Source organism: Odocoileus virginianus, chromosome 3, assembly GCF_023699985.2.
Source record: "Odocoileus virginianus isolate 20LAN1187 ecotype Illinois chromosome 3, Ovbor_1.2, whole genome shotgun sequence".
Classification (NCBI taxonomy): domain Eukaryota; kingdom Metazoa; phylum Chordata; class Mammalia; order Artiodactyla; family Cervidae; genus Odocoileus; species Odocoileus virginianus.
Window position 1 is genome coordinate 87,400,955 of NC_069676.1, and position 12,656 is coordinate 87,413,610.

A 12,656-nucleotide genomic window follows, 5' to 3' on the forward strand; every position below is an offset into this window, starting at 1 on the left:
CGGCTGCGGCGCGGGCAGCCCCGATCCCCGGCTCGCGCTCCGACTGCGGCCCCGGCTCCAGCTCGGACTGCGGCCCGGGCCCCGGCTCCTCCAGCGGCGCTCGCCGCTGCAGCTGAGACAGCGGCTCCAGAGGCGCCTGCGGCCGCGACCTCCTCCTTCGCCGCCGCCGCCGCCGCCGCCGCCCTCGCCGGCTTCCTCTATGTCTGCTCTGCGGGCGCGCAGCGCGTAGCCCGAGCGGCCGGCCGGCCGGCGGGCGGGCAGGCGCCCGGCGCGGGTGAGCGAGTGTGTGTGCGAGTGTGTGTGCGTGTGTGTGTGTGCGCGGGGGTGCGGGCAAGGCGGAGGGTGAGTGTGTGCGCGCGCCGTGGCCCATGCCCGCCGCCCCCGGCGCTGCGCCCCGCGCCGCTCCCGGCTGCCGCCTGTGCCATTTCTGATTTTGCAACTTGGGGGAAGAAGAAAAAAGCGAGAGAAGGGAGCTTGCTCGCTGGGGGGGGGTGGGGTGGGGGGGGAAGGAGAGCGGGCCCCCCCAAGATCGGAGCGCGGGGGGGAGCGGGCGAGGGGAGCAGGGGTGTTGGGGGGGGAGCCTGAGAGCCTGGGGGGGCTGCAAAAAGAGAGAAAGAAAACAGCAGGAACCACAACAAAACGCCAGCAGGGCGGGCGGGCGCGCAGCAGCAGCAGCGGGGCGGCCGAGGCAGTAGCGGCGGCGGCGGCGGCGGCGGCGGCGGCGGCGGAGGCAGCAGCCGGTGCCCGGCTCGGGCTCGGCTCCCGCGACCCCGGGGCGCCGGGCGGGCCCCCCGCCCCCGCCCCCTCCCCCTTCCCCTTCCCCTTCCCCTCCCAGCGCGCCCGCGCGCCCCGCGGCCCTCGGCGAGCAGCTCGGCTCCCCCCCAGCGCTCCCCGGGCCCAAAGATATGGCAATGGTAGTTAGCAGCTGGCGAGATCCGCAGGACGACGTGGCCGGGGGCAACCCCGGCGGCCCCAACCCCGCAGCGCAGGCGGCCCGCGGCGGCGGCGGCGGCGCCGGCGAGCAGCAGCAGCAGCAGGCGGGCTCGGGCGCGCCGCACACGCCGCAGACCCCGGGCCAGCCCGGAGCGCCCGCCACCCCCGGCACGGCAGGGGACAAGGGCCAGGGCCCGCCCGGCTCGGGCCAGAGCCAGCAGCACATCGAGTGCGTGGTGTGCGGGGACAAGTCCAGCGGCAAGCACTACGGCCAGTTCACCTGCGAGGGCTGCAAAAGTTTCTTCAAGAGGAGCGTCCGCAGGAACTTAACTTACACATGCCGTGCCAACAGGAACTGTCCCATCGACCAGCACCACCGCAACCAGTGCCAGTACTGCCGCCTCAAGAAGTGCCTCAAAGTGGGCATGAGGCGGGAAGGTGAATATTTCTTCCGTGCTTTTTCTCCCGGAGCCTCGCCCGCCTCCCCGGCCCTCTTTCTTTCTCTCTCTCCCCCTCTCTCGCGGGGGTGGCTGCTGTCTGGGGCTGGGGCTCCTGCGGTCCCGGCCCGTCCCAGCTCCCCCCGGTCCCCGCAGCTTTCCTCCCCCGGCGTCTCCCCCACCCCACCCCCTACCCCCCACCCCAGCTCGCTGCCGCTGTCTCCCCCTCCCGGCCTGCGCTCGTCTCCCCGGCTTCTCCACCCCGCCCGCTGCCTGCTCGGGACGGTGCCCCTAGGATCGTGAGCTGTGCTGGAAAATCCCCTCCCTCTGTCTTGGATGTGCTCGGTGTGTGTCTCCTTCCCGCGTGTGCGTGAGGATGCTCGGAGCTGTGCTGGCATGAGCTTGGGGGAGGGCTGCTTACTGCCCCCAGAAAACTCTGTTTCTGTGGTTTGTGTGTTTTTGTTCTTTTTCATTCCCCTTTCCTCTCCACGTCTTCATTGCCCTTTATTTAAGATGGGGGAGGGCTGGAGGAGACTGGAGGATTCTGAACCATAGATCCCTGACTGCATCATCCTTTTGGAAGCTTAGCTTGGAAAAAGAGGAGTGAGATTTATTGCACTTGTAGGTCTAATTAGGAGGGAAGGGGGGGGGGGGGCGCTTCTGGCCTGTTCACTGGTTCCCTCTCCTCTCCACCGAGCTGGGGCCGCCTCCTCCAGAGCTGTGGCCTTGTTTTCACCCCTCTACTTTCAAAGGAAAGTTTGTGACTGAACCGTGCTTTCATAGTTGTGTCATTTTTTTTTTTAAAGCATGATACTCGTTTTATTTCTTCATCAAACTCCACCCTCTGTTTAAATACTGCATACAAATTACAATTTACAACGGCATTTACCGATCCTTCTGATTTGGCTATAATGCATAGACTGCAGCTGGCATGAGCTTCAGCATCATTTAATCCCTGTGTCGTATGACTTCGGTTTCTTTTAACACAAGTTTTGATGTTGTATTTAGATATGCTTCATGTTCATGTGGCAAGAAATGCAGCACTTTTCTTATAAATATATCTAGCCATTTACAGTTAAAGTTTATCTCCTGACAATCATTAAAGATGTCTTATAGTCAAATTAGCAAACCAGTCAATTTTGCAGAATGCAGATTACTCCTTCTTGTAATTGACTTTAAAATTATATTTTATATGCCACAAGAAAAGAAATTGAATTTCTTCAGATCTCAAAGAGCAGGCAAATATGACGACTTCATTTCTAGCTCCAGGGAGATTTTATAGGCATCTGAAGAAAAAAAAAAAAAAAACTTTGAATTGTACTCTCATTTAATTGAAAAATAACTGCCAAGTTCAAAACTATAATTAGAAAAAAGTATTCTAGCCAGTTATGTTTTAAGAGCTTAAATTGCATTGAGGCTTGCATTAAAATGAGAATCAGTGCAAACTTAAGGAAATAGTGTACAACCTGAAGTAAGAAAGCTACGTGTACATGGACATATCTATATTAATTTGTTGTGGGGGGAGAGTTCAGTAGCCCTAACTTTTCCTAAAGTTGTCTTTGTTTACATGGCAATTTAAAACGCTGGCACTGTTGAAGTAAAACATACACATAAAAAAAAAAAAAAAAACTTTGGTCAGCTTTAAGAACTCAAAGCATGCTTACGTTTTGCATTCAGATGGTTAATGAATCCAGTGTTTTTGCAGTTGCAAGCTCGTGCATTCACTGGGCAAAAGCTGGCTGCAGGTTGCTGTGGCACCTCACAGGACAGACATTAATTATATTTTCCACTTTTTTCCATAATGTTTGGCTACTGTAAGTTCAACTTCTTTCTTGATTTTTTTTTTTTTTCAATTTTCTGTTGCTCTTAACAGTGAGAACTTTGTGTGGGGCGATGGGGAGGAGGGGATGGGGAGGGGTGCAGGATACTTGTTTTCTATTCAAAAGTTGTAAGTTGTGAGTAGGGTATGTAACTTCTGTCTATTTTAAGGATAATCCCATAGCATTTTTAGAGAATATGGAAATATTTTGAACAAAACCTGCTTGCTTGTAAATGAAGAGGCAGCTAGGCATGTGCCTAGAACCACAACCTTTTCTCTGGTTTAGCCTGTTTTTTTTTTTTTGTTTGTTTTGTTTTACCCTGATTGGGTTCCTTCTGGAGGGGTGAGTGGGATGTCATTAATCTGCGTGTGACCTGGTGGTGGTCGAGGGGTTGGGGTGCACTTTCTCCGTCAGGCTGGGCTGGGGGGGAGCCCTTAACTCAGGCCTAGTTCTGGCCGGGTCTGGGGTGGCCAGGAGCGCCCGAGATGGCCGGGCAGACGGAGCCACGGAGCTGGAGGGTGTGGGCCGGGAGTGAAGGCCAGCGCCAAGGAAGATGCTCCGGGCGCTGGGGGCCGCGGGGACAAGCCTCCGCTTTGTCGGTGAGCTGCGGGGCGGCCCGGGCTGTTCGCAAGCCCCCTGGATGCACATTGCCTCTTTTCTCTCTTTCTTTTTGTCAGCGGTTCAGCGAGGAAGAATGCCTCCCACTCAACCCAATCCAGGCCAGTACGCACTCACCAACGGGGACCCCCTCAACGGCCACTGCTACCTGTCCGGCTACATCTCGCTGCTGCTGCGCGCGGAGCCCTACCCCACGTCGCGTTACGGCAGCCAGTGCATGCAGCCCAACAACATCATGGGCATCGAGAACATCTGCGAGCTGGCCGCGCGCCTGCTCTTCAGCGCCGTCGAGTGGGCCCGCAACATCCCCTTCTTCCCGGATCTGCAGATCACCGACCAGGTGTCCCTGCTCCGCCTGACCTGGAGCGAGCTGTTCGTGCTCAACGCAGCCCAGTGCTCCATGCCGCTGCACGTGGCGCCGCTGCTGGCCGCCGCCGGCCTGCACGCCTCGCCCATGTCCGCCGACCGCGTCGTGGCCTTCATGGACCACATCCGCATCTTCCAGGAGCAGGTGGAGAAGCTCAAGGCGCTGCACGTCGACTCGGCCGAGTACAGCTGCCTCAAAGCCATCGTGCTGTTCACGTCAGGTGAGGCTGCGGCCGCTGGGAGGGCCAGGCCGGCGCCGGGAGCGCCCGCCCGCCGGCCCCGCGCCGCGCCGCGGCTCTCGGGGCGGCCCGGGCCCTCGTCGGTCCGCGGGAGGCCGGGCCGGGCCCGCGCCCTACGGTGCCCGCGCGGGGGAAGCGGCCGGCGGCGCCGCTGCCATCTTGGGAGCGCGGCGGTGCGGGAGGCGAGTCGGCGCGGCTACGGGCCGCTCGGTGGCCCGGCCCGGCCCGGTCCGGCGGCCTGGAGCCCCGCGCGGGGCCGCGGCGGCTGCGGGCGCGTGTCTGGCCGGTTTGCGGGGGGGTGGCGGGGAGGCGGTGCCGTGGATCCGTCTGGCTGCGCGCGTGTGTGCGGTGTGGATGTGTGTGCGATGTGTGTGTGCGCGCGTGTGTGCCGGAGCTCGGCGTTTCTGGGGGAGGAGAGGGAAGGAACGGAACGTGGGAACGTGGCTTTCTCCTCTGCGTGGCACGCTCCCTGACTGTTTCCCGACACAGTGAGACACACACACACGGAGAGGTGGCAAGAGAAGAATCCGCGCAAATAAATCATAAATAATCCCGCTTTATGGCTGCCTGATTTTCCCTTATCGGAAACCATTCATGTTTGCAGTTGCTGAGGTTATTGAGGGTCGTAAAAAACGGATTCGATCTAAACAAGAAAGATAAAAAACAAAAGCGATGCCGGAGAACCCGCAAGTATGCGAGGATTCCCGCCCGGGAGATAAATCTCATAGCCCATGCGAAGCGCACGAACGCTGAAAATTTAACAGAGTGCCTTAAAAATATCAAATTAAATGTAGGCAATGGTAACATGCATGTTAACAATTTCTCTTATGATAGATGGTTCAAATTAACTTCCAGGAAAGTGCATTAGCGTAGCCTTTGAAGGCTCTTGCCTGAGCCTCTGAGAACACTGCCCCCCTTTTATTATTGTAACCTGCGAGAGGGAAACATATAAACACCCAGGACAGCAGGTAATGGGGGGAAATATAAACAAAGCCAGAAAGGACGCTGGTGGGGAACAGAGTTGCTCAGACTGGGTCTCTGGCCTTGCCCACTGTGAATAGAGTTAGCTGCCGTTTTTACCACCATTATTGGCGCTATTGTTTTTAATTCCTCCATTCAGAGAACAAATAAACCATCCTAATAAATCTATCCTAGAGCCAGGACCTCCAAAGGCCAAATTAGAACCATTCTTGAGCAGGGATGGCAAAACCCCTCTCCCAAGGCCTTGCTGAACAGTAAGCAGTGGTATAATCTATCAATATTTCCTGGCTTTCATGCGTGAAGAATCGTATTTACATTGTATTAAAATGACTCTTAAATTTGCACAATATTGTAATGTAGCAAATGTAGTATTAATATCGATCTGAACAGCAGATAATTTATTTAGACAAGAGCATCTCATTTGTATGCAGGGTGGCCCGAGCCGTGGACTTGGACTGCCCCCCTTTTACTTTCAGTGCAAATGCAGGTCTGCTAGTGGGAGAGGGAGTTATTCTTTGCAAGAGGATAAAGTGAGAACCTTAAAACAAATGGAAGATTTATTGAATCGCCTCCTCGGTGTTTGAATGCATTTTATCTTAATAAGTCTTCTTGATGGAAACGTGTTTTTCAAAAGTGACAAAGAGCCTGGGAAGTAGCGACCCGGCTGCTTTAGTTCTGGCAGGCCTAGGGCCTGGCTGGCTCTCCACTACCCAGCTCTTTAGCCAAATTAATCAGGAAGCAAGCCAGTGTCGGGGAAGCTGGGGTTTTAAAATCTCACCCAGTGAGGTGTCTTGAAGCAGAAATGTGACTTGGAGCTGGACAGAGGTCTTCTCAAGCAAAGTACCCCTCCCTTTTCCTTGTCCCCCGCTAAGGTTCTTTGAACCCCCTTGACTTTTCTGATCTCCTGCCCTTTCCCAGAGAGAGGCAAGGACCGTGCAGGCTGCAGGGAAGATTGTGGAATTATTCATGCTTTTCTTTCAACTTTCCATCCTAAAATGTCCCTGTGAAAAGTCTTCCTTTAAAAAAAAAAAAGTTTTCCCAAAGCCATTTCTTAAACTAAGTCTTCAAGGTGCAAGAGAGGCCAAGAAGTGAACAATGACATTATTTTGTTGGAAAAATTGCAAGAAGACTATCTGAAAATGGAAATAGAGCTGTCAGTAGTAATTCACCCCCCCTCCTCCATATAACACATTTCCACTTTTGACTAAACTTGTTTTGATTGCTAGCCAGAAGGGAATTCATGGGAAGCCTTCTCAAAGTCATCCAACTTTTAAGCAAACTTTGAATGATGGAAAAGACAGTTTTAGACATATTGTCCAACGAGGTTTGCTCCGGCTAAGTATTTGAAGCTGGCACGGGGGTTCCCTGTGGTGGTTTTCACATTTGGCCTCCGGATGGTATGTTTAATCCTTAATATTCTGGAAGGCATCCAAGGACTAGGTCATGACCTGAACTTACTTTTTTTTAAAAAAATTCATTAATTCATACACCTAAATATTCTCTCAAATAAATGAGACTTTCCCTGAAAGGAGCCATCTAGTTAACATAAATACAATAAATCCATTTTCAGCACAATAATAACTTTGATTTCTAGTTATGGCAGCTGATTACATCTATATTTCCTGAACACTAAACTCTTCTGAATGCACAACATGAAATACATTCTCTGCACTACAAAGGCTAAGCTGGGGAGGCCTGAGCGGTAATGGTTATTTATTTACATAATTTCTTTTCCATACACTGTAGAAGAAATATCGAGGGTTCCCACATTGACACTCCCATATAAAAAGCGAGACATGGATTTTGCACATTCTGCCTCCTTTTCTTATCTGGGGATAAGTTTACACTCACGGAGTGTAAACATATACTGGATCTCACCCCCTGCTCACCTAGTTTTGCTACCACAACCACCTACTTGGTCTGAGAGCTCACACTTGTCACTCCACAGTTGGGGGAATCCTGAGGCAGAAATATCTGGAGTAGGAATGAATATCTAGAGTGGGAAGCCGGGCCCAGCCTAGGGCTCCTGCCCCGGAGGAGGCCACAGTGCTGGTTGGCTGGCACTTCGAAGCAGGGGCCCAGCTACAGGTATCCTGCCTTCAAAGCAGGAAAGAACTCCGACAAGGAAGCCAATGCAGGGCCCTGGAATGCCTTTCTAACTCCCTTGGAGTTGCCTGGCTGGGGGACCTTGCACGCTGGGGGCCCTAAGTGTAAATATCAGATACACACTTTACAGATCCGAAGAGATGCCATGTGGGTCTTTAAAAAAAAAAAAAAAAAGAATCTGCTGGGGTGCCAGTGAGTCTCTTGCATGCTGCATTCTCTGAGGCTGAGTGGGATCCTGTGCCATAAGGGGCAGATAAAGCCTGTGAAGCAAGATATATGTAAATATGAGTCTGCCCAGGGGTCATAGAGCAGGATCAGGTTAGCCTGCAGAGCCAAGGGCAGACCTCAGCGTCCCCTCTCCAAGCACTGACGCACCAAAGTGCTCCTGCCCCTAGCCTGCTAGCCATAAAATCTCCCTGACTTCCCAAGTCAGGCTAGTGTGGATGCAACCCGAATGGCTGGCTAGAGTCATTAGACATCTGAGAGGACCCCAATCTGGATCCGGGGTCAAAGGAGACCTGCCTCAGAAGTTCTTGAATTATCACTAGTTTTATTTGTATTTTTGCTCAAGGCCATAGCCTTGTAGATGAAGGTGTTAGAATGCTTTGTAAGTCCCAGTTCTTGAAATAGAGACATAAAGCTCAAGAAACTCAGACACGGGTTCTGCTTTGAATCATTTGCTGTATCTTCTTTAGGTTACCCTTGCCCTTTCACAATTAGATGGTGTCCTTTGGGGGGCAGGCATCGCCATGCATGCATTTCTTCCCAGATCTATCTATATATTAGCAAACTCCGCCTTTGATCTCTAGTCAACCTCCTGACTGGCTAAGGGTTCCTCTGTGATCTTCCTGTTTTTTAAAATATTTATTATTAATACAAGAAACAACATGGGTGTTTGAGCTAGGAGAAGAAGCCTTCGCTTCCTCTGATTCCACCTTCCCCTCCACTGGTTTGCCTCTAGTTAGTTGATACAGTATAAGCAGCTGTCTCGAAATATTTTTAGTAGACCAAGAAGAGCCCCTGGTTGACATGAGATTAAACACACAGGTTTTCAGACATTTTCTTGCATATAGGTGCATTTTTCTCTCTTAGTCCTGCGACAGGAAGCCTGTCTCCCCAAATCCTCCTTCAACACCCACCTCCCAGTTCTCAAGCAGCAGCAGCAGCTGCTGCCCCCAGCCCAGCTTTGTGTCTGATGGCGGAAGTTGTCTCCTTTCTGCAGCCTGGAGTAACTAAGCCATATTCCTTCTGATTATTATACAGCGTACAGAGATGTGACCAGTTTTCAATTACTTGATCTAAGGCACTGATAGAAGTGTTCACCCTCAACAAGGATTTGCTGCAGACTTCTTGCTTGCATAGATAGTGGACCGCAAATCCTATCTTGCTAAAGCCTGGGCTTGATCTGATTGCAGGCACTGCCAGCCTCTGACTCCTTAGCTCCCCCCCCCCCCCCCCCATGCTCTGTGCATCACACAATCTAGGTTTTCCTGCTGGGGGTCGTTTGGGTTTGAGAGAGGGACTCCCAAGAAGTGTTTTAGAGCCGCCTCCAGGCTGCATATTTCTTCAGGGCTCCTGGACACCCCTAAAATCCGGGGCAAAGGGGGCAGAAGTCCTTCCTTTAATGAGCACAGTGGAAAAGATGCTCCCCTGCAGGCGGAGGCCAGGTTGCTCCGCGCGGCAAACATGGCTCCAGCATCGTACATTATTTAACCCAAAGGTGAAAGAGGAAACACAAAGGAACTAGACAGTGTGTGTCTGCAAAGTGTGCGCTCCACTCTTCAGCTCCCCTGAGCTCGGTGGGGGTTTGATTTATATTTTTATTGCTCTTGGGGGCGGTGCGGGGTGGGGGGGTTAGGAAATAGGGAAGAAGGAGTAGGGAGCCACGGGGAGGATTTTTTTCTTTTGCCTGCAATTTGTTTTTTTTTTCCCCCTTTGCTTCTTATTTTTAAAAAAAAGTGGAATGGCGTGTTGCTTGTGACCTTGCTGGTGGCTGACCTAACCGTGTGCCCCCTCCCCTGGTCTCTCCTTGCGGTGGCCGCGCGGGCAGATGCGTGTGGCCTGTCGGATGCGGCCCACATCGAAAGCCTGCAAGAGAAGTCGCAGTGCGCGCTGGAGGAGTACGTGAGGAGCCAGTACCCTAACCAGCCCAGCCGCTTCGGCAAACTGCTGCTGCGGCTGCCCTCGCTGCGCACCGTGTCGTCCTCGGTCATCGAGCAGCTCTTCTTCGTCCGTTTGGTAGGTAAAACCCCCATCGAAACTCTCATCCGCGACATGCTACTATCCGGGAGCAGCTTCAACTGGCCTTACATGTCCATCCAGTGCTCCTAGACCTTGGGCGCTTCCCACCTGCCCCCAGCCCCTAGAGACTCACAGCACCGGCGGGGGGCCGTGGACTCCAAAGCCGCGGAGGCACCAGGCGGCCGATGCAGGGTGCGGCGGGGCCGGGCAGGGGGGAGGAGGGCCGGGGGGCGACAGGAGCCGCCCACCGCGCAGACAGGCAAACCGAAGCTGCAACCCTGGAGGAAAAAAAAAAGACTCTTTTTAGTATCAGATCCGGGAACACGTTGGAAAGGAAAGAAAACAGGCCCTTGTGTCTGGTGAGAAAAAGAAAACTAATTTGGGAAGAGAGGACCATGAAAATTTTAATAAAACAGAAGGAAACCAATGGACCTTCCAGGATTTATTGTGGACGGTTGTGGATATATACTGTACAGAAAACAACACCCATGGAAGTGGACCGAATCCTATGTAGAAACAGACACACACAGACACACACACCACACACACACAGACATTGTTATTCATTTTGTAAAATACTAGTCTTTATTTTCATTTTTTTGTAAAATTTAAACATCGTATGCACATAAAAAAAAGAAACAAGAATTAGGGGAAAATAACATTTTCCAAATAATTATAAAAAAAATTGTCCTGTGTCTATGTATCTATATCTGTTTTGTATTTTTTTCTGGTTCCAAACCAGATTTCCTGTGATTCTATACTAATAATTTTTGATATAACCCTTTGCTTCTTATAATGAGTGCGATATATGTTGTCGAGGCTGTTCTTCAAGAATTAAAATCGAAGTGAAAATTTAAACAAAAAATAAAAAGAATTTAGCAAAACCCATGTGTCTGGTTGCTTGACAGATGTCATCAGTGCAAGAGAACCCTCCAATTAATTTCCACTCCAATTATTATTAGAATGGGGGGGAGAAACTTTAAGGTCCATTACCAAGTTGGCTAGATTTATTTCCTAAAACCAAGCAGCTGCTTTGGGATTGTAAATGTAGAGGACCAGGCTCTGCGTGGGACAGAGTGGGCAGGGAGAGCAGCCTTTGGTGCGGGTGCGGGCAGCAGCCATCGTGACCTTGTAGGTGGTGGACAGCCAGCTCCCAGCGGGCTGGGAGGCTGGGACAGATCTGGTCCCCATAGGATCGAGTCTCTGCCGCCACCTTCAGCCTCTGCAGGTGGGAACGTGCCTGGCTGGAGAGGCATGGGACCCTGGACAAAGGGGTTTCAGGATGGAAAGATGCCTCTGCGCTTGGCTGTGACTACAGGGTCAGCCTCTTCCTAGCTCTTCTCTAGAGAGAAGTGGGGTCTCAGCTGGGAGCCCTGGCTTTGCTCCCCCTATGGTTTGCTAAAGAGCTGGCTATGCTTTGCCCGCCACTCCAGACCCGGTGACAGGGGTTCCCTGGAGGGCCCTCCAAGCTCCACTGGGCATCTGGAAGGGCCCCCTGTGGCACTTAGATGTGTGGATCTGGAACCTGGGGGTCCGGGAACTGGACTGGAGTAGCTGATTTTTTCAAGAAGCTGCATTGGAGTCCTAGTGGTCTTTTCAGGGCAGAAACCTCCTGCTGAGGCCTCTCCTTGGGAGGCGAGGGAGGGTGCTCTCTGTAACAGCTTTCAGAGCACGAATGTTTTATAGGATCCGAGTTGGCACTGCAAGAACACACATAGCCAAGGGAGCTTTTTCTTAATGTATTAATAAAGCCAGGTCTTTTAAAGTAACACCTTTTGGCTTCTCCCCCAGCCCCAAACAGCCATGGATGAGGCCAAAGCTATACTTTCAGAAGTCAGTGGCAAAGTTCGCTCTCAGTTCGCTGTCTAGAAGTCTCCAGGTGGCTCCAGTCTACCTAAAGTTTTAATATTCCGGGTGCGGTGCAGCCTGGCACCACTTTCTGTGAAGCAGCCCCTTCAGGTCCACCTGTGGACTGGCCTGAGCCCTGGGACAGTTAGACTGATGAGGTGTGTGGGGTGTGGAAAGACCCCCTTGGGCCACTGGGCCCCTCCTGCCTTCCTGCAGGTCCCACCCAGCTCTGGGCCTTATCCTTTGCACCACACCCAGGGACAATGTTTTGGGGGCCTAGGCTGAATTGTTTACAGGTTGGGCACCCAAGGCAGGAGGGGTGTGGGAAGAACTCATATTCAACTGCGGACCACCTCCCAGGAAGTCTCAGGGGGCCTTCCTGGGGGCACTGCTGGGGGCGGGGGAGGGGAGCTGAGCTGCCTCCAAGCTCTCACCCATCTTCCCTGCCTTTCTTGAAATAAGATGTAAATATATTCATTACAGTGTGATCCCTCTGATGAAAACAGATAAACATTTTCCTAGGTCAGAAACATATTTTTCAATTAATTTCAATATGGAGGTACAAGGCACCCAGTGTGGGACTGGTCCGGGAAACCAAGGTCCGTGTGTCGGAAGCACTTGTTCCAGGGGCCCGGGGGTGACAGTACTAACTTGGCTCCTGCTGGACAGGGCCAGGAACATTGCCTCCAGCCAGGGGGATCACAGGGGCCTTTCTAAATAACCCTGGGCCTAAACTGGGCGGGGGCAGGTGGGCAGAGGACCAGCACAGCAAAGGGAAAAAGCTGGCCTTCCTGGGGTCTCAAAGAGCCCCTCACAGGCTTGGTCTAGGAACCTGGAGGCTCCGGGGGCTCCGCTCGGTTCTCAAGCAGCCCCTCCTGGGGGCTGCAGGTAGGGGGTTTCGATCTGCCGTCTCCTGGGTGGCTGGGGTGGTCCCCGCCTGCATTAGACACACGGAGACATCTTGAGAGGTCTCTGTATCTCAACCAGAGACATAGAGCCTCCTGAGGACTCCGGGGTCCTGTGGGCGACCCCACCCCACCGCCGCAGAGCCGGACAGGGGGTGCGCA

At 52.9% G+C, this 12,656-nt stretch overlaps 1 protein-coding gene across 2 annotated transcripts; it reads left to right on the forward strand.

Annotated features, from left to right (window-relative positions):
* Positions 1-574: 574 nt before the first annotated feature.
* On the forward strand, positions 575-10,625 carry NR2F1 (nuclear receptor subfamily 2 group F member 1). Of its 2 annotated transcripts, none has more exons than XM_070465814.1 (3): positions 575-1,371; positions 3,868-4,395; positions 9,551-10,625. In XM_070465814.1, exons 1-3 carry the CDS (start codon positions 906-908, stop codon positions 9,829-9,831), a joined length of 1,275 nt encoding a protein of 424 aa, XP_070321915.1. In that variant the 5' UTR covers positions 575-905; the 3' UTR covers positions 9,832-10,625. The 2 variants fall into 2 exon arrangements, with proteins under 2 accessions (XP_070321915.1, XP_020728691.1); XM_020873032.2 differs by lacking the exon at positions 575-1,371 and adding an exon at positions 2,039-3,184.
* The last annotated feature ends 2,031 nt before the right edge of the window (positions 10,626-12,656 follow it).